This window comes from Micromys minutus (genome assembly GCF_963924665.1).
Source record: "Micromys minutus genome assembly, chromosome: 10".
Taxonomy (NCBI): Eukaryota; Metazoa; Chordata; class Mammalia; order Rodentia; family Muridae; genus Micromys; species Micromys minutus.
Genome location: NC_137979.1, coordinates 51,021,120 through 51,043,726, shown reverse-complemented (window position 1 = coordinate 51,043,726; position 22,607 = coordinate 51,021,120). Strand labels below are relative to the sequence as shown.

The 22,607-nt window shown below is 37.9% G+C and overlaps 1 protein-coding gene across 1 annotated transcript in view; it reads right to left on the bottom strand.

Annotated features, from left to right (window-relative positions):
* EFCAB3 (EF-hand calcium binding domain 3) overlaps positions 1-22,607 on the bottom strand; it is a gene marked incomplete at both ends in the record, with an annotated part of 388,991 nt that overhangs the window by 284,660 nt on the left and 81,724 nt on the right. Inside the window, 9 exons of the mRNA XM_080922461.1 lie at positions 1,071-1,124; positions 2,753-2,857; positions 9,830-9,895; positions 10,789-10,893; positions 12,647-12,751; positions 13,683-13,736; positions 16,238-16,339; positions 18,849-18,902; positions 21,227-21,331. Coding sequence (XP_080778587.1) covers positions 1,071-1,124; positions 2,753-2,857; positions 9,830-9,895; positions 10,789-10,893; positions 12,647-12,751; positions 13,683-13,736; positions 16,238-16,339; positions 18,849-18,902; positions 21,227-21,331 — 750 coding nt within the window. The remainder of the gene's footprint in view (positions 1-1,070; positions 1,125-2,752; positions 2,858-9,829; positions 9,896-10,788; positions 10,894-12,646; positions 12,752-13,682; positions 13,737-16,237; positions 16,340-18,848; positions 18,903-21,226; positions 21,332-22,607) is intronic.

The following is a 22,607-nucleotide window of genomic DNA, read 5'->3' as shown; positions in this document are numbered from 1 at the left end:
TGCATATTTGAAGAAATAAGATCATTGTTTTAAGAAGGTGCACATGTTTCTACTGGTTTCAGCACAATTCACAATAGCCAAGGTATGAAAACAAACCAGTCGAATGGATAAAGAAGTTGGACATGTATACAGAACAGAACATTACTGGGCATGAAGATTGAAACACTGTCACTCTGTAGCAAGCTGAACGGAACTGGGGGGGCATTATGTTAAATCAAATAAGAAAATCAAATAGTGCATGTTATTTTACAAGTGGGAGCTTTTTCAATGTTCACTTGAGTGTAAAATAGTGATTATTAGTCAAAAAGCATGGCAAGAGAAAGATGATAGGAGGTTTAATAATGATATCAAGACAGAAATACAATGAATAAATTCCAGTGTTCTGGGGTGACTATAGTTTGCAATAGCCTAGTTCATATTTTATAAAGAAATAGAAGAATCAGAGAATTCCAAATAAAAAGAAATAATAGAGAGATTGGAATGTTAATTGCCTTGATTTGATCAGGACATTCTGTATACATGTGTTGAACTATCAACTTATCATGAGTAAGCACAATTATTAGTCAAAATAAATGATTTTTTAATATTATAAAAATCTGGATGTTTAAGACTTTATGTAAGATGATACAGCATTTACATATACCCAAACAACTCTACATTAGTTTAATGCCTAGTAAATTGTAAATTCTGTATAAATAGAGGGAATATTAATATTAATAAAAGAATAATATTGAGGCACTAAAAAGTATGTACTTTCAACATGGATGAATTTGTTTTCCAAAAACTTATGGTCATATGATTAAATCAATGTGTAGAAATTGTGGGTATGGGGGTCAACTGTAATAACCTCCAAATAGCAAAGGGGAATCTCTATGAAGTGAGACCAGAATCTTCTAGGTCACTGGCTAATATCTCATGATCTAGGTGAAGGAGAACCAGGAATGTGAATAAATACATCTTAAGCTGGCTACATGTGCACATTAATAATTTTATAACATCTCAATAAAATATTTATTATATAAACTATAACATAGTGTAAAGAATTGGTCTAAATATCACTTCCCACTGACCTGTAGTAGCTTGTAGCACATTCACCACTGAGTCCAGATCAATCTTCCCCTTAGCTGTAAGATAACATTCAAGCAAATGGATTTTAAGTAATGACAGGAACTGGCTAAAGTTTGATATCATACATCATTATGTAGGTTAACTTTAACTGCATGATCCTTCAGTCTCAAGGACTTATTCTATGTTAGTGAACTGGCCCTTGACCAATGAACCATGCTCTCTGGATCAGGAGAAATTGTGTTCTTTCTGGGTTATGATATTTCCCTGCAAACATGATATAAAGCACCATCTATGCAGGTTAATTGTATGAGGGCTTTCAATTCTGGTAATGTCATCCATCTTTGTCCAGAAAGTTAAATACAATTTGTTCCCTCTCACACACAATGACAATCCTAACCACTGTCAATCGTGAACACCAAGATGGGCGCAAATGGAGGGCAAAGTTCAGGAGACTTAAGAGAAGCTCATGAGATCATGAATTTATCTGTCTGTCTGTCTGCCTGCCTGCCTGCCTGCCTGTGTGCATGTAAATGTGTGTGTGTATGCATGTGTGTTATGCTGTGTGTATGAGTGTATGTTGTGCTCTGCTGTGTGGGTGTGCTGTGTGTTCAAAAGTCAAAAGACAGCTTTCAGAAGTTAATTTTCTTTACCTGCCTTCTGGAAATCTCAGGTCATAGGCTTGACAGCAAGCACTTTCTATCCACTGAGCCACCTTGGTGGCCCAGGATTATACATTTTCAAGAGTCATTTGAGGTGTTACAGGTAAGACTATGAAGTTGAAAGAGTTTTATAATGAACAACTTCTGCTCAGTCTCTAGATTTGGCTTTTATACTTTGCTACACTTTGCCATCTTGGTCCATCCACCTTTCTGTTTTACGTATGGTGATCTGAGGAGGAACTGGCATTTTAGCGAGTGAAGTAGATAATTAATGATATGAAAACAGGTTCTATTGATAACTTAGGCAACCTCGGGGATGAAGCAGTGATGAAGAGGGGAAAACATTACATTTGGTTTGAAATAGACCCCAACGGATCTATTCCATCTGGTGGAACTGTCTAACAGCTCTTTGTATGTCCCATCCTGAAGCCCAAGTCAGAGGTCTACATAAAACCTATCAGCATGTAATTGGGAAAGAAGTGAGTATTAATAAGATTTTCAGAGACAGTGTGTAAAATGGAAATTAGAAATGCATGAGATGAACATTTGGAGAATTGGATGGAAATGGAAGAAACAAGATATCTACACCACAATCATCACTATTATCTGATAAGAGAAAGATCCAACAAGTAAAACTGAATGAAGACTAAGGAGACGAGACGATAGCACAGCCTGGGTGTTCTCAGACAAACCTTGGTAATGTTAGGCAGGGTCAGAGCCAGCTCACGGAAACACATGGGAAGTGGGGAAGGGACTCATTGACTCTGTTCTTTTCTCGATGCTTTATTCTGCTTCCCACATTCACTAATGTGGAAGATGATCTTAGAGTCAGGCTAGGCAAATGCATCACACTAGATATGGGTTTTAAAAATGAAGACAGCCTTTGCTCTCATTCTATAATTGGATTTTCTGAGATTATGCATTGGATTTTATCACTACAAAATTAACTATTTTTCAGAAAGAATAGTATATAAACTCCAAGAAGACTTGAAATGTATTTTTTTTCTCTATCTAAAATTAGTCACCATCAACTGAGAGGTGTCTTTTCAGTTCTTCAGCTTCTTCTTTGGTGAGTTTGAAGTCCATCTTCCCGAGCATGGTGTTCAAGTCCCTGGTGTCCATCGTCTCTCCTTAGTAAAAAGAAAACCACACGTAAGTTCTCACTGATGCTGAAATGCTGCTCATTCCTGCATATGAGTTATAATATTTTTGACAAGAAGACAATATTCAATGTGGTTAGAGTTAAGCTTACTCCCAGCAATTCCTATTGTGAAAAAAATAAACATGCCACAAATTTCTAAAAGTAACAAAATTACCTTCCAGCGAATCATTTCTATAAGAAATAGAAAGTTCTGTCAAGATGGAAGAAATTATTATGTCTGGAACAAGAACACACTGGCTTGAGTATTTTTCTCTATTATTTATTACTTACTGGAATTCTTTTCAGTAATCTAACTTGATTTCCAGTTTTCCATTGTATGAAATGCAGTGCTCCTACCTGCCTCCTTTTGTAAGGAGAAAGTTACTCACACAAAAAGACTCAGAAGTCTGTCAAGCATACATCAGGTGTGGGATGCACTTTGGTAACTACTTCTGAGTCAAAATAGGGCAGATTTTCTATTAGAAGAGAAGTTAGACTCATTGCTGTGTTATCCACAGTCTCTGTTCCCTTCCCTACTCGGTGAGTCCCAGGCCAATGCTGCTGTGAGACTCTGTCTCACAATACAATGTGAATGGCTCTTCAGGAACAATACCTAAGACTAACCTTTGGTCTCCATATGCACACAAGCACCCATATACACACAAACGTGCAAATGCACACATCACACACACACACACACACACACAGAGAGAGAGAGAGAGAGAGAGAGAGAGAGAGAGAGAGAGAGAGAGAGAGAGAGAGAGAGAGAATGAACATAGAAAGCTTCCTGAAGTAAAACAAGTCAACTAGAAAAATACCACTGTTTTAAATCAGAAGAAATTGGGTTCCTTTAATGAGCAGAGTTGAATTCAGTGGTTGCACCTTTCAGAAACCTTATCCATAGCCAGGGTAAGTGAAAGGTTGAGAAATAAGTTTTGTTTTTTGACTTTTTGTTGTTTAACATACCATTTTTATTCTATATATACTTTACTTTGTTGTTTGTTAAATTTCAATATGCTATTTGTTCATTCTCTCCCTCTCTCCCTCCCTCCTCCTCCTCCTCCTCCTCCTCCTCCTCCTCCTCCTCCTTCTCCTCCTTCTTCTCTCTCTCTCTCTCTCTCCCTCTCCCTCCCTCCCTCCCTCCCTCCCTCCCTCCCTCCCTCCCTCCCTCCCTCTCTCTCTCTCTCTCTCTCTCTCTCTCACTCCACAACATTGTTAGGCATTGTTTAATTTTGATTGTAGGAACAGTGAATGAATGGCTTGCTAAAACCAACGTACTCAATATTTTTATTCCACAGACATCTCATTGCAAAGCTCCTTCGAGGGAAAATTCACTAATTCGACAGTTCCCTTTCCTTATCTGTGATATTCACTGGTATGTTTCCTAGAATATTCTGAATGTCATTGGAATTAATTTTTCTCTCATTTGGAAGGCTAGGAATAGAGCCCAGAAAGATGTTTAAGAATTATTCAACAGAAGGCAAAGCAAGATGGCTTCAGAATAGCACTTGCCATCCATCTTCTAACAGAACCACCGGTCTGAATAGTTATTCACACATGAAACTACTTTCACAAGAACTAAGGAAATCAAGTGAGAGGAGACAGGAAGGAGGGAGGTGATATGCCACCTTTTCCCTAACTCCAAGAAACATGGCTTGGAGAGAGATGCTTCCCACTTGAGAAAGGATAGGAAACTACAGTCTTCAGGACTGGAATATCATACTAGACAAAGCCAATGGCCACTTGTCCTCATGGTCATGGACCTATCTTTGAATCTGTCTCAGTGAGCAGCCAAGGGAATACTTCTACCCTTCTCTTCCTCAAACCTTTACTAGCACAGCTTAAAGAGAATCCAATTGCTAGTCCTGGGACAGAGAAGTAAACGCAAGTCTTTATCTTGGAATCCAGAACCGAGTAACTGAAACCCAACACTGAACAGACCTCACTAGCTCCTGTCCCCTACCTGTGGGTAAAGCCTCCAAACTGTGTGCCAAAGGCAAATGCCAAAACTGGATGGACTTGTATTCTGTATAGCATTATCCCCAGCAACTTACAAAAGTTTCAGGGCATGTAAGTAAGCACAGTAACAGACACATTATAACAGAATAGATCCTGTTCCTCCCTCGGTACTGCTCTGATTTCAGCAAACGGTGGGTAACAGGTATGACCCAGCGCTACAGACTGCCCAGCTCCTACTTTCCAAAGTCTGAGGCAGTACAGCACAAAAAGACCCATTCTTGATTTAGGGACGTGGGGGTGGGGGTATGATTTGTTACTTTGGTGATTAAAAACACACTCATAATGAATTCAAGCCCTGGGGAATCTTTCAGTGTCTGAATGCAGGTCAGTGGCTATGTATAAGACACCTAGGCCACCCTGACCCAGGGATGGACAATTTTGTTGTTGTTGTTGTTGAGTTGGGTTTTTCAATTTTGGGGTTTTTTTTGTTTTGTTTTGTTTTGTTTTGGTTTGGTTTGGTTTGGTTGTTGTTTTTCTTCCAATCTAACCTTGAAAACAACCGCAGATTTGGGATAAGCTTGGGCTTACAGCAGTCTCTAGTGTTGAAACAGCAACAGTACACCAGTGTAGACTGGCAGAAAATTCAGATCTGAGGCACTGAATAGGAGCAGGGATCACAGCTGACAAGACAGGCAGCCTGTTAGGATTTCTAGAAGGAGGAAAGTCAGATTATGAGAGTTGGAGTAAACGCTTAACCCTCAGTGTGAGGTGATGCTGTAATCCCAGTCCTCCAAAACTGTAGGGAACCATGATGAGGCAGCAAAAAGCAAGGATAGGTGCTGGGGGTGAACCATCTGATAAGATGCTCACAGCAAAAGCATGGCACCTGTGTTTGGATCCCCAACACCCACATAAAGGCTGGATTCTGCCCCACCTGTTTGTAACCCATCAAGGTAGAGAAAGGAATGTCCCTTGGGCTTGATGGCCAGCCAGCCTAACCAACTGTGAGCTCCAGGTTCAGTAAGAGACCCAGACGCAAAGAATGAGGTAAAGAGTTAGAGAATGACTGAGGCAGACACTTGATGGCCATCTCTGACCACGCCCCCACCACACACACAGGTAAAGTGATGGATGTGTACAAACTAAAATAAAAAATTGAAAATAGCTGTTTTAAGGAGATTTAAAGAACTTTAAGAAAACAGAAAAACCATTCAGGAAATGTGACAGAGACTGGAATAGTTTTTTTAACAACAAATCAGAAATCCTGGTACTGGAGAATAAATTAAAAATAAATTGGGAAGGTTCAAAGTCATGAGCGAGCTTCAACTCAACCAAGTCTCTCCAGTATGTTATATCAAATTAGTGGCTAAAGAAAGAGAAATTTCACAAAGAAACAGGAGAAAATTGGGCAAATTTCAGGCTAGTGAAAGAGTGTCTCAAAAAGCAAGGAGGAAGGCTCTTAGAAATGACATCTGAGGGCTGCCCTCCAGCTTTCACACATGAACATGCACACACACACACACACACACACACACACACACACACACACACACACAAAGGCACAGGTACATACACCCCAAAACTCGCATGAACACTCATGTGCACGTATACATTGTTTGTCTCTGACAGGGTCTTACTGTATAACCTAGCTAACCCTTGAATTCTTGATCTTCCAGCCTCAGCTTCCCAAGTGCTAGAATTAGAGGTGTGAACAAGCATGACCAAAGGGAAAATATAGTTTGTGTGTGTTTATACTGTGCCTATGAGTACAGATGTCCACAGAGGTCACAGGTACAGGATCCCCTGGAAATGGAATTACAGACAGTGTGGGTCACCTGATATAGGGGCTGGGAATCAATCCTGGGATTTCTGAGGGATCAGTATGAGTCCTTAATCACTGAGCCATCTTTCAAGCCCCCTTCAAAATATTTTTAAAGCATCAGTGTCTCAGTGTCTTTAATCAGCTTATTGCCTGGAACAGGTAGAGCTTCCTTCGCTCAGTGGTTTACTCAGTTAATGATTGGGTCCATATTACAAGGTCCACAATGAAATTCAAAAGAGAAATCCTTAACTGTGAGGCAGAACATAAGACACTGACATGATTTTCACTACGGTCATATTTTCATAATTCTTCCCCATGTCATAAGCAAATGAGAAAGCACAAGCCATAAAATAATAGTACATCTATTATCCTGTTTCTATTAAAATCCCACAATGCAGCACTACATTATGCCATTAGATCAGGGTGTAAGAGCTTTAAAACATTCTTCTTCAACCCATCATTCTGATGTTTCCCCTGAGCTCTCAAATCTGGTCTTTTTTTATTCATGGAAGAAAATGAAGCTTTGAGAAGGTCTAGCAAACTGTGCATGTTTTAAATTACAGACAACAGAAGTTATTTCTAAAGATATTGGTTGAGGATATAGGAGGTCCACGATCAAGGTGCCTACAGGCTCGGTGTCTAGTGTCAATCTTGTATTTGATAAGTTTTTTTGTTTTGTTTGTCAAATTGCCACAAGCTAGTCTTTTTGGAAGAGGGATTCTCAATTTTGGAAATGTCCCCCAGAGACTGGCCTGTTAGCAAAACCTTTGAAACATTTTTTCTTGATTAATGATCGCTTTGGGAAGGCCTGGTTCAGTGTGGATGGTGCCACCCCAGGGCAGGTGGTCTTGGGTTGTATAAGAAAGCAGGATGAGCAAGCTATGGAGAGCAAGCAGGTAAGCAGCACCCCTCCACAACTTCTGCTTCAGTTCCTCATACAAGCGCCTGGCTTCCTTTGATCATGGACTGTGATGTAGAACTGTAAGCTAAGATAAACCCTTTCTTCCAGTCATGGTGTTTCACCATAGCAACACTCTCTAAGACAGATGCGTTCCTACTCTCCCAAATATCTAGAGAATATGCCTATGTAGTAGTCCCCAGGCATATTCCCTATAGTAGTACTGCAGAGAACCATCTACTGAAAGGAGTCCCTAATAATTCTCCTAGGTAGAATCATGGTTAGTTCAAAAGAGTGCTTCTCTTAATGGCTGTAGGAACCCTTATTGGCATTGGCAGCATTTGATAGAATCTAATTCAGCTCCAGGAGCTGCACCATGCGATGTTCTTCCAACAATTACTCCAATCCCTCCTGTTATCTCAACTTGGCCAGTACACTCAATGGTGGGATGATTCCTAAGGTTGCATATGGCATCAGAACGGCCATCCTGGAGGAGCCAAAGTACATCCTGGGGCAGTGGAGCAATGATCTCTCTTGTTTATGTTCATAATGCTTCCCAGAGCCATTTGTTTCATCTTTGGCTCTCATATTAGGGAAAGTTCCCTTAACAACTTCCTGTGGCCGCCATATCATTTCTGTTGCTGCTACTTTCCTTCCCCATAATGCATGCACTCCTCCTGCTGCGTGAACTCCAGGTGCTTGCATCATGAACCTCTTGGTGACGCAGCCCGTCCATTCTTCAGTGTTCTTGGAAGTTCATGGAACCTTGCCTCCAGAATGACTTGGTGCTCATGGCAAGTTGCCTCTGGCTCCAGCTCTGGTTCCAGCTCCGGCTCCAGCTCTGGCTCCAGCTCCGGCTCCAGCTCCAGCTTCAATAGTTACTGGGATTTCTTACTGTTGTGGTCTAAGTGGCCTGATGCTTCTTTTCTATCTTAGTGAATGCCTTCCAGCTCACAGCACCTTCAACTTAGAGAAATCATCTACTTCATACTGTTTAAATCTGGGTGGTTGCTCCAGCTCCTTGTAAAATTGCTGGGTGTTGTTTTATTTAAAAAGAAAAAAAAAAAAAACCACTCCCAGAGTCCCTGTTCGTCATCTAACTGGTTCATAAGCTGCACATTCAGAGGCTAAGGAATGGCAATGAAGAAGAAGAAGGAGCTTTCACTGCATCTGTTCAGGCCTTTCCAGGCAGGTAACTTTTAACACATAAAGTTCAGCCTGGGCCAGTGAGAAGGCTCAGTGGGCAAATTGTTTGTTGGCCAAGCCTGATGACCTGAGTTTGATCTCCAGATCCCACAGTGGAGAGACAGAATCAACTCCCATATGTTACCCTCTAACCTCCACATGCACTCTCTCACACATGCACCCATACACACCCCCACACATAAACATACTTGTGCATATACATAAAAACAACAAATATAATTGTTTCCTGAAAGCTAGGCCTCAGGAAACCTAAAACTTTCAAGTTCCTAGCTCAGCTCCTTGAGTCCTGAGATTATAGGCATGTACCACCATTCTCGGCAAGAATATCTATTTAAATCATTAGTGTCTTCTCCACCCTGTGTTTTCTTACTTGAAATATGTGGACCTTCCATCGATGGTTTGCTAAGATGAACTGTAAGGCAAAGTACAAACCAGAGGTCACAGTGAGATTCACAAGCAATGCGAAAGTCTTAATTGTAAAAACAGAACATGGGAAACTAACATGATTCTCATTATAGTCACATTTCTGTATTTCCTTCTCTTACCATAAGAACACAAGGAATGGGCTCCCTTGAAGTAGCTCACACATGCTTTTGTGTTAAGTATTGTAATGTTAAACATTAGGGCATTAGAACAATGAGTTAAACGTTTAAATGCAGGTGTAGAGAAATAGTTACAAGCTGCTTGCAGTTCAGTTTCCAGCATCTGCATCAGACAGTTCCCTGTCACCTGCAACTCCAGCTCCTGGGGATCGAATGCTCTTCTCTGGCCTCTGAGGGTACACACACTCGCATATGCACACCCACACACAGACATACATGTAATTAAAAATAACCAAAATAAACCACTAAATAAAAAGTAATCTTCTCCAAATACATAATTTTGACTGTTTTTTCGTGAGCTCTCTGATTTCTTTTCCACTCAAAAACAGAGAATTAGATGCAATGAATGTCTAGAAATTTATGTTTTTCTAAAGTCATAAAAATGAGAACATATTTTGGAAGGAAAAAAAATTGTTGTGGGCATGAGAGAGGTCCTAGATGAAGGTTCCAGAAGCTCTGTGACTAGTGACAAGCCTTCTGTTTGACAGGTGTGCACAGCGCTGCCACTCAGTAACCTATCACACTGAACCTTCCCATCAACTGTAGGGCAAGGAACACATCACAAAGGTCACAATGAGTTTTACCAGCTGTAAAATTATGTTTTTCTTATCTGAGGATAGAACCCAAGGTCTTATGCTTGCTAGGCATGTGTTCTACCATTGAGCTAAACCCTTAATCCTGTGAAATTCTTAATTGTGAAGAGAGTATGGGAAACTTTCAGATTCCCAAATCAATCTGAATCAGGATTTGAAGGCATCACAACCACCACCACCCCCAGTGTTGTGTGTTCATGATTGTTCATATCTGTAATGTGTGTGTGCATGTTATGTGCACACTGATGTAAAGTATCCTCAACTCCTCCATCTTACTGAGACTTACTCTCTCACTGACTCTAGAGCTAACAAACTGGCTACCTGGCTGGCCGGTGAGCCACATGACTTCACCTGTCTCTAAGTCCCCAGCACTAAGATTACAAATGCACACTTCATGTACTTCCCCAACACAGCCACTTCATCAGCACCATACCAGAGTTGTGATTATAACTGTAATTAATCTTCAATGAAGACCTTTGTTAATCTCATATTTCTAACTCCCAAATTATTTTCATTTGTACTTTTACCTATTTCTCTTTTTCCCCTCTACTCTAAGGCACCACAAAGGACAAACACCCCCTTGCATACATTTTATCACTTTCTTTTCCAGAATGCAGAATATGTTGCACAGTTTTGTGTCTTTGACTTTAGATCACAAAACACAAACCACCCCAAAATACCATAAAAGTGAGACTTATCACAGCTGGCTGGAATTTGTTCTTTTCAGGCAGGATTTTCTTAAGATATGTTCAACTGTCTTTGAGGAGCTCAAATTTCAGGAGTGTAAAGTCATAAACACACTATCCCAAGTCCTGAGGAGCAGGGGCCCAGAGTGCTCACAATTGCCTTTCAGGTTCTGTTCCAATTCTTCAGATGTTTTCTCAGAGAAACCCATTTCCATTTTCTCCTTAATGGTGTCAAGGCTACTGTCATGAACTTCCCCCTCTGAGGAAAAAGAACAAACTTTAAAAACTCCACCATACAGGAACATACACTATTATTACTATATTCAAAAATCACCCATGGCTCCAGCTGCACTTGTAGCAGGTGATGGCCTTATCTGGCTTCAATGGGAGGGAAGGCCCTTGGTCCTATAATTCCCCTGTGTAGGGGGATGCTAGGGCAGTGAGGCTGGAGTGGGTGGGTGAGTGGGGGAGCACCCTCATAGAAGCAGGAGGGGAGATGGGATGGGGGTTGTAGAGGGGAAACCGGGAAAGGGGATAATATTTAAAATGTAAATAAGATATCCAATAAAACAAAAACAAAGCAAAGCAAGATTTGATGCCAGAATTGGAAGCAAGCTTTATTCCATTCAACTTATGTAGATGAAATGTCTACCTGGCCAAAGTTTTAAAAGGAAGCTGGCTGCAGATTTTGTAACTACTACCTCTGAGGTAAACCAGCCCTCTGTTGCTGCAGGCCATACCTTTTTCTTTAATAGCATTCTCGTTTTCAATTTCTCTCTGTTAATTTCCTGCCCCCGATTTATCAAGAAAATGAGAGCTCCAGGAATACAAGAACATTAGCTGATTCCACGCTTCTTCTTTCATACCTAGAACCTTAAGACTCAGTGAACACTGGCCGAATAAAATACCAAACTGAAAGCAAATAATCCAATACTAAAACTTTAGCTAAATGAACAGGTCATTTCATTATCAAGGCTATCAGGAAAGTGGTCGACATTGTTAATAAAGTCTTGGTTCCTAGTGAGAACTGTAGTAAATACTGATTTTCAGATTACAAAGAACCAAACTACCAAATTTCACATATGTTAAACAGCTCATTAGTACAGATTAAGATTTCTTATTTTAGTGATGATTTTGCACTCACCTTCTTTTTTTAAAAGTTTGACTTCACCCAGAAGTATATTTAGAGCTACCGTTCCATCAGCTGTAATAAAAAAAAATCATTTTAAAAACCAAGTGCAAATCCAATAATATACTTTAAATATATAAAACAAAGAATCTGACTTAGAATGGGGACACGGCAGTGTTAAAAGAAGGACCAGATTCTACCCATGAACCTTCAGTCTATCCCTATTTCTAGCCCAAGAATTCTTGGATGGAGTTTCTACTCTCTCCCTGTCTCCAGCTCTCCTTGTTGTCTTTCTTTTAGGCCTTCTCCTTCCCTCTATATTTATTAATCAATGTTTGTGCCTTTTCTTTGTCTGTTTTCTTCTCCTAAACTAAGTCACTCCCAGTAGAGACATTCTGAGGTAGTATCAAAGAATTCTATCAAAGAATTATAAATTACAATTTTAATGAATTCACATCATATTTTGATCTCTTCGTTTTTACTTTTGTAAATTTTAACTAAAACATGATTACATTGTTCCTCCCTTTCCTTCCTCCAGCCCCTCCCAAGTCCCCACCCTCCAACCCCTTCCATGACTATATTTTAAAGGCCTAAGAGCATGAAAATTAGCCTTTGAAACTTAAGGCCACATCAACTCAGACAGGATTTCCAAAAGACCTTTCTAAGGACAGCAAGTAAAAGTGGATGGCATTGAAACACAGGTTTTCTTCACTTCTCTGAAGAGAACTTGGATGTCCTCCAATGAAAGGTATACTACTTTGGTAAATTCAAGTTCAAGACATGAATTTTCTGAATGTGTCACAAAGTTCCAATACAGAGAAACAATGCCCCCTCATATGTCCGTCTAATGCCCTTAGATAATATCCAAACCAGCAGTGCTTACTGTCAACTGGCAGCTGTTCCCGCAGATGCTGAAATTCTTTGCTTGTGAGTTCCATTCCCACCTTCTCCAGGACACTGTCTAGCTTTGCAGTGTCAACCTTCCCACCTTAAGAAAGGTGAGACAGATATTTATTTACACAATTCATAAAGGCATATAATGCTTTGGGCACATACCTAGTGTTTCTTAAATATTTGCTTCCCAGTTTCAAAGCACAAAGTAAGGCTGCCTAACAAAATGCTTCCCAGAGTTGATAGGAAATAAATATCAAAGTCAAAAGGAGGACCAGATATCATTAATCCTCTTCAAGGTCATAACTATACCAAATAAGACTAAAACAAAGTTTTAAAATGTGAAATTGTAATTGCCTACCTAGAAATTACATCATGAAGAAAATAATTCAGTTATTTTGCTACTGGTTATTACCGAAGCTAGAAATGCTATTTGTCCCCTCTAACTCAGTCTGCTTTCTAGATTTCCAATTAGTTATTCAGCCACTAAAATAATTTGATTATTGAGGCCTTGTGAAATTAGCATTTCTTTTTTTCAAGAACAATCACTGTTGACACACTTAGGTTATCACACGTGTATGATACGTTTTGCAGTTCTAAAAAAAATGAAAGCCAGAGTAAATACATGATTTAGAAGTAGATTTAAAAAGTATCTTAGAAGACGTTCGATGTTACAATGGTGTGGAATCTCTGCTGTGGAAGAAAGTATCAGTGGATATAAATTATCTACCCATCAATAAAATTGTTATCACTTTATAACCCAAAACAGTATGAGCAAAAAACCCTCAAAATCAATTCTTCAGTTCATACTATATGAGAATAGAAGAAAATATACTGAAGGATGAATATTGTTATTCTCTTACTTTGATCTTTTAGTTTGGATGGTTTTCTCTTGTCCTTTTTATTTCTTATATATAGTCTCCAAGTTTGTATATTACAAATATGCATGTTTATAATCATAGTTAACATTAAATTATTCAAATAATATCACAATGACTTAAAATTGCAATTTCATTCTTTTTACTCACTTTTTAGAGTCTTGATAGTATCTACCAGCTGAAGCTGGCTTATCTTCCCTTCAGCTAGGGGAAAGAAACACGGACTCACACAAAGGCAGTGGTCATACTGGAATTCATACCCAAATCACTGTAACTTCTAAAAGGTAGTATAAAGCAAATTTGCAAAATTTGATTTGCTGTTACATGTCATCTCATGGTCCCACTCTTAGCAAATTCATGTATAATTCACTGTAGCTCATAGTGACCGTGAGGTACATTAGATCTCCCAAATTAATTTTCCTTCTCAAATTAAAGTTTATCTTTTAAGTTTATTGTATTAATATGTGTTGGCCATATTGTTAACTATTGTTTTATTGTCTATTTCTATCCATGATTTTGACTCCTTTTTTTAGCTGAAATAAGCTCCTTTTATTTAAAGTAATTTTTATACACTCTTATGATCATGGTGCACCCTCCCTCATCTCCTCTCAGATTCTCCCCATCTCCCTATCCACCCAACTTCATGGCCTCTTTAGAAAACAAACAGGCAACAAACAAACAAACCAAGCAAATAAACAGAAAAAAAACAAAAAATGCAAGAGAAACATGCACATGCATGCACACACACAAGGACTCCACATATAAATGAAGTCAGGTAGCATTTGTCTTTCTGTGTCTGGTTTATTGTCAGGAGCCATCTGGGAAAGGCAAAAGCTAGCAGGTGACTTTCCTAGACATGGACCACTATTTTTTCATGGTCTGCAATGGGTAAATTCTAAATTGTAAGGCCTTCAGAAATGTCATCTCAAGATTAATTCTTGTTGCTGATATGCCTTTCCTGTCGTTATTAAATTAGTCTAATAATTCCTGGGTCAGCCTATTGGGAAGATTTTCTGCCAATCAGTGAAGATGTACTCTCTTGTAGCAATGCCATGTAGACAAATTGATGTTTTCATAATTCCTAATAAAGATTCTACATAATCCCTAAATTTATACTAGTAATTAAGAACCCTCTGTAGAAAAGTCTGCAATTAGGACTCTGTAAACCTTTATGTGTAATGAGCTAAAATAGAAAGAAGGCTTAAAACTGATTTATGATCAGGGAAAACACTCCTTCAGGACTAGCTGTGAAATCGTTATCTTATAGCTAAAGGTTGTAAACTGGGAGTGAATAATTTATTGTAGGTGTAACAACAGGAGCTAAAATATTGTCTGGTTTATCTATACAAAACTTCAGTACTAATGAGACACAAGGCAGATGATTTGCCTCTTGACAGAGCCATGCTTACTTAAGGCATAAGGCAGGCCTCTGGCAGTTTGTATCACTTCGCATGCTGTCTTTGAGGTCTAGCATGTTATTAAATGACAGAATGTCCTCCTTTTCAAAGACCGAGATGGCACCCTACTGTGCACATGCTTCACGTCCATTTGTTCATTAGAGACACTTCTGTGAACATAGTGTGGATAGTTCATAGCATCTAACTCTCACAAGTATATGAAAATGTGTTTGTAATTTAAAATGGCCCCTTAATTACATTCTATTGTCCTTGGTCCAGTAACTTTTGGAGTAGAGAGGACAAATCAGGATGCTATTCACAAACAAAGAATTCTTTGGTGGCTCTTCCTACACGTTGACTGTAGGATGAAGTACAGACCCTCTAAGATGTAGCTTTGCCTACTTTTATAGCTCCAACTCCCTAAAATAAATTATAAAAAACAATCCTTCCTCATCCGATTCAATTCCTTGCAGCTGCCTGAATCACCATTTGCTTCCACTTTCTCTCCTTCCCACTGCCCCAAAAAAAGATATTGGCACTTTTTAAACTTATGTAATCTTTTTTCATATTTCACCCTGCTTCCAAGAAAATTATGCATTCTTTGCAGGAGGAAATAGACTTATTCCTTCTTTGTATTTCTTGAGCCGAGTATAGCTCATAGCATGCAATATATGGGAAAACTAGAAGTAAATCACAAGAATTAGACCTACTTCTTTTACACACGTACTTTGACACTGATAATTCAACATGAAGGAGTATGAATAACTAATATTTATTTTAGACTGTGTGACTTTTTTACTCTTTAAATAACTGTAAAATCATTAGACTGCTCTACCGCACATGCTATGTTTCCTTTACTACTGTGACTATTTGGCTGAAACATTTTAAGTGCCATAAATTCTACAGTAGAGTGTTCTTAGTACCTTGTAAACAGAGCTTCAGCTGGCCATTTCCTCTTGTTTTCCACTCACTTGTCTATGTCCACGCCCTTTCCTGTCCTTTTCTTTCCCGCTATATTATGCTTCCTAATGACCTCAGTGCTGTTTCTGTATTAGCTTGTAGTATTAGGGTCCAACTATTTTATGTTTAACAATCTTATTACTTATTTAAATGTCCAAATTGTAAATAAAATAGATTCCCTCCTTTAGCACCAGATATTTCTGTATACGTTCAAAGTATCTAACTAAATGAAACACATATTAAATATACTTATTCAATATCTGTCTTCCTTATAATTAACTCTTAAAGTCATTTGAAAGGCATTAACTTAGTTTTAATTTAATTAATGGAATTACCGGAAGTACTCACCACTGACTGGGAGATGATTGAGTAGGTCATTTTGTTCTTCTTCTGAAAGCTCAACACCCATATCACTCAGGTAGTTAGACAGATTAGCAATATCAATTTTTTCTTTGAGGATATAGAAAAGTGAATCATAAAAAGGTAATTTTGTAACAGTTTCTAGTTATAAAATACAAAGTTTTGCTGTTGTCAAGAATAAAGAGTGAGGATTGTTTAGTAGAAGAGTCAAAGCAGAGACTGCTCTTCATAATTGTTCTCTAATGGATCATGGTAACTCACTAAGGACAAGAAATACTCAGTACTACATAGCAACGCAGACAATAATTCATATGGATACTATTAAAATATTCCACACATTGAGTTTTCTATGGATATTTAATATTATTAGATCACCTTAATGATATAAATATTCATTTTAATCATTTCAATAACCTTAAAAGATTTATGCTAAAATAAGATAAACACATAAAATAGAATTTTTTTATTCTTATAAAAATATCCTCAAAAGTAACCTAATGTTAGGCAATGATGATGTTGCTCTTGTCATTCTCCTTCCCAAATTCCCTAGACAGAATTCACATGGTTTTCCACCCCATTCCTCTGCAACCCAGTGTCTTTCAGAGTAGGAAGATATGTGGGCCCTAACTTTGGAACTGGCATATGTCACTCACATGATGACCTCAAATTTTATCCATTTTCCTGAAAACAATGTAATTTCATTTTATTTTGTGACTTAATAAAGTCTTAATGTGATAAAATACCACATTTTATCTGCTCACCCACTGATGGCAGATTCCACAGTTTGGTGACTGTGGTTAGTGCCCCAGTAAACACGGTGCACAGCATCCTTTTTTGTCTGTCAACTCAGTCATGAATCACATGGAAGTCTTATTGCTAATTTTTCTTCTGTACTTCCATACCTTTCTACAGAGACTGGATTAATTTACATTCCCACCACCAGCTAGGCCACATTTTTTGTTATATATTTCGTTGAAATATATGCTACACTATGCTACCCTGTCAAATTCAAGAAGATATGGTAATCCAATAAGATAAAAACTTTGGAACACCTATGCTCACTAAATTTTAAGAAAAAGATTTATAAAAAGCATGCAATTTATGCACAAAGTTAATTATTTTAGCATTGTTATTTTTAACAAATCATCGTGCAAATATTTTAATTTTTCTAATTCTAATTTAGTAAATATTAATAGGTAAAGCCTATATGAACAAAAGCTCTTTAGGAGCTTTAATAATTCTTAGAAATATAAAAGAATCAGACATCAAGAGGCTTGGCAGTCACTGCTGTAAATATAAACAGCACAGCAGTATATTGTTTAAACCTATAGAACTGATTATGAAAGAATTAAAACCAGGTACTTTCTAAAGCAGCTTTCTGGAGAGTCACATTAGGAAGGTGCAAACGAAGATGATTTCTTTTCCTTTTTAACTTTTGCTTGCCATCTGTATTTTTTAAGATTTATTTATTTATTTTATGTATGTGAGTACACTGTAGCTGTCTTCAGACACACCAGAAGAGAAAATTAGATTCCATTACAGATGGTTGTGAGCCACTATGTGGTTGCTGGGAATTGAACTCAGGACCTCTGGAAGAGCAGTCAGTGCTCTTAACCACGGAGCTGTCACTCAGTCATTTTTGGTTTTTAGATTTTTTTGCATATGTGTATTTTGCTTCATGTATCATGTGCATCACATGGATCTAGTTCCCACAAAGTTCAGAAGTCATCAGACCTCCTGGGACTGGAATTACAAACATTTGTGAGCTGCCTGCAGGTGTTAAGAACCAGACTTGAGTCCTCTGGAAGACCAGCTGATGCTCGTAATCATTGAGACATCTCCCCAAGCCTCTGCATCTTAGTTTTCAATCACTTCAATAGGAAGTAAGCAACAAATTTAATAAAGAACTAAATTATTATTTAAAAATATTAAAACAATAATTGTGGCAAGGAACTAGAGGGGAAGGAATCATTATATATCTATTGTGGAGATTTAAATTCATCTAGCTGCTATGGAAATCAGTATGGTATTTCTTTGGGGGAAAAAAAATCACAAAAGTTTTCACATGATTCAGCTTCATAGTTCTAAGCATATATCCAAAAGTATTAAGGTCACCTATAACTATGTACCATGTTTTTAATAGCCACTCACAATAGCCAGGTTGCAGAACCAGCAAATGTCCATCAATGAATATATTGAGAAATATAGTTGATATGTACAGCAATTTTATTCAGCCATTAAGTTTTATTAGCAATAAAAAAGACGGGTTTTTTTTTTCATTTGAAGCAAAATGGATGAAAACTAGAGATCACCATGTTAAACAAAATAAGCTATACTCAAAAAAATAGTCTCATATTTTGACTTTATAAAACTTAAAAATAGGAACAGGACATAAAAGGGAAAGGAGGAGTTGTAGAGAATGAGAGAGAATTGGGGAAAAGTAGGCAGAACAGGTTCTGATCAAAATATGTTACATACATGTTCATGTAACTAGCATACACTTTAAAAGAATCAACAAAATGAAAAGAAAATTAAATAATGAAGAATGAGCACAGTGCTCTTAAAAGTCTCACGTGGTCTCACATGGTGATGTACTTACCTTTGAGCATCTTTACAGCCCTGATCAATGTTTCCATATCTACGTCTTTATCATCTATGAAGTAAATTCACATACTTTCATATAGTTCACATACATTTACATATTTCCCCATCTCTGTTTTTCCACTTCTTTTTTTCCTCGTTCTAATGTACATTTTGTTTATTTTTTTATCTTTTTTATTAGAAACTCTGTTTTTACATTTGAGATGTTATCCCTTTACCCCACCCTGCTCCCATCCCCCCGCCCCCTCCAGTTGCATTCACAAAGGTGCACTCCCTTCTGGTCCACCTCTCCACCCCACTGTTTCCCCACTTCTATAACAGAGAACCCAACAGCACCTGTCCCAGAGCCAAAAAACAATGACGTGCTTAAGCTGGTGCCTAGCACACAGTCTGTCCTCAATAAAAGACAACCTCTGATATTAATGCTTTTGACAGTCAAAGAATCAGATTTTCCACATATCTGATGTAAAGTAGAGTACCACTACACATATTTCCCCATTTAATGTTTGAATATAAAGATGCTGGTCACATTTAGATGTGCAATCTAATATGTTAAATGTCTAATCTAGTCTTTAGGTGTAATACATGACTTTGGGAGTTTACAAAGCCATGAAGAATTACAGAGCTTACAGAGAACATCGTCTTACAGAGAACAGTTAAGAATATACACCTGAATATATGGAGATAGAAAAATCAGTAGTCTGTTTCTGTTTTTCACATGTGGAGATCTATAAAAATAAGTTATGAGGATATTTATGACTTTAATTTTCAAAGTTACAAGTTATGACAGTATTAACTAATATTTCCCTCTGACTTCTATATTTTCCTTTGTAGAAAGAAAACCTGTATTATACAGTGTGTTTGTTAGTTTTATGTCGACCTAACACAAGTTGGGGTCATTTGAGAAGAAGGATTTTTTTTTCAACTGAGAAAAGTGTCTATAAGATTGGCCTATATGCACATCTGTTGAGCATTTTCTTGATTAATGATTGGTATGGGGAAGCCTAGCACATCCCACTGTTGGCCATGCCAACCCTGGGCTGTCAGTGTTGAGCTGTATAAGAAAGCAGGCCAACCAAGCCATGAAGAGCAGCATTTCTCAATGGTTTCTGTTTCAGTTCCTGCCTCCAGGTTTCTGACTTGACTTCCTGCCCTTTATTCCCTTGGCCATGGAATGTGACCTGGAAGTTGTAAGCAGAAATAAACTATGTGCCTTTTTGTTTTGGTGTTTTATCATATCCATAGAAACCCTAAGACAGAAATTGTTACCCGAGAATGGTTTACTAGTGTGGCAGATCTGACGGTGTTGCTGAGGGGAGGATTGGGGAAGGACTTTGGAAAAACCATCACATTCAAGGCATGGCGGGAACTTGTGATGAAATTTTAGGAGGAAACTTGAGAGGCCCTTAAAGACTCTATCAGGGCTGTTCAAACCTTTGAATTAATAATCAAGAAAAACAATAGGTAGGCAAAAACTTAACCAAAGATATTAAAGACTTTTATAGAAAAACTATATGGTATTGAAGAGAAAACCTGTGGAAGACAGTAAGAGATGGGAAGACCTCCCACACTGACAGAGTAACAGAATTATGTAAAATTAGTCATATGAGCAATAGCAATCTACAGACTAAAAGTTACCATAATAAAAATATCCAGTGATGTTCTTCACAGAAATGGACAAAACAATCTTAAAGTTTGTATGCAAACACAAGACTCAGGAAAGTCAAAAATAATTCTGAGCACAAGGAATAATGCTGGGGATATCTGAATTCCCGACTTTAAACTATACCACAAACTTTAGACTATATCACAAGCTTCATTTAAAAATCCAGACACATGGGCAAACAGAAAAAGAGAAAAGGCCCAAGTGGCTATAGCTCTCTCCTTCTTGACAATGGCACCCAACGCATGCATTGAAAAACCTTCACCCTCTTTATCAAGTGGTGACTGGTGCGGGAGAAACTGGATATCCATGTATAGAGAAGAATGTTCCCCGTCTCTCACTCTGCACAAACATTAGTTCAAAGTGGATCAAAGACCCCAAGATAAAAGCTGATGGCTATTGGCTTTTGTGAAGAGCAGGGTAACCTTTTAAAACCCGTGCTTTAGGAGAGAATTAACCTGGCAGCAGAATGAACGAGTTACTCACATCTGAGTAGAGAATGTGAGAATGAACCAGTTACTCACATCCGATTTGACTACCTCTCATCCTATCCAACCATAAGAAGCAAGACTTCTGTGATTGTATAGTGAGTGATTGCTTTTGAATGGGAGCTAGTTTAGATGCTTCAAATTAGTATTAGAAACTCCCACAGGGAGACCTCAGACTAAATGAACCCAGTAACATTGACGACTGTGAGTGTCTTAGAGCCTTACCAGGAGCTGGCAGGTGTTCAAAGAGAACCTGCTTCTCCTCATCTGTGAACGCTATGTCCATGTCTTTCAACATGTCCTCCACACTGCTGGGAGCAGACTTTTCCCCTAGGGAAACATGACAATGATAGAATTAAGGAAAATATGAAATCATGGAAAAGGAGGGTGTCTATGTAAGGACTACCTATACTTTGAAATAAAAGGACACCGTCCCTGGGTCTCTGTCACACTTCCCAACATGAATCAGAGTTAAATAAGTGGCTAGAGATATCGATCTGTGGGGGAGCCCTGTCTTAGCATGAGCAAGGTCCTGAGTTCAACTCACAGAATCATGGAAATATTTTTAAAAACTTTTTAACTCAATATAATATTTTGGTTATATAACTGTCTAATATATCCACTTTATGGTGCTGGGGCTGGAACTTAGGGCTTTCTGAGGCTAGGCCAGTATTCCCCAACTGAGCTGCATCTCCAGCCCTACAGCAATGTTTTGGATTGCAAACATTATAAATGAGTCTTCAGAGGAGGGGGATCTACTGTGCTTCCTCGTGTGCTATAAGCCTAAATTGGTTAAAATTTATTTATAATTGTGTGTTGAAAATTCTTAGAATTAAAAACCAATAACAAAGTGTCACTATTTTATCAGACATAGAGCAGCCAATAGAAATGAAAGGTCTAATAAACAAGCAGCTGTAACAAATTTACATGTAAAATTAAACCATTAAAGTAGTGTTCAAGAAATAAAGTGGGTGTGTTAAATTACTGTGTTGTTTCTATGTTTTGCCAAAGCATATGTATTATTTAAAATATACTAAAATAATATCATCACAGATAGAGTTATTAGTATAAATTTCTAATTTTGGAGCTGGAGAGATGATTTTGTGATTAAAAATATTTGCTCTGGCAGAAGACGCAGGATTAAGTCCCAACTCCCACATACTGGTCTACAACTACCTATAACTTTAGTTTCCAGGGAATTCAATAGCCTCTTTAGACCTTCAAGGGCACCAAGCAGATACGGGGTGTTCACACAAACATGCAGGCAAAACGTTCATAAACAAAATAAAACGAATAATTCTAACAAAGTGTTTTAATTAAAGTTTACTCATTCATATCTCTTACCCATAGCATATAATATCTAAACACTACCTAGATAGTAGGCAGTTTTTAGCTAATTACTTAATAAACTATTTATTTATTCATGAATTCCTTTCTATAACTTATCCCATTATTTCTGTCATTTTATTAGCAACTATAAAATAAAAAATTAGATTAGAAATGTAAATATTTTTGTCAGTCCTAATAAAATCATGAATGTCAAACATGGCAATACTGAAATATATAAAGTAACTCAAAATACGACTTTCTTCAATTCCAAACAAAT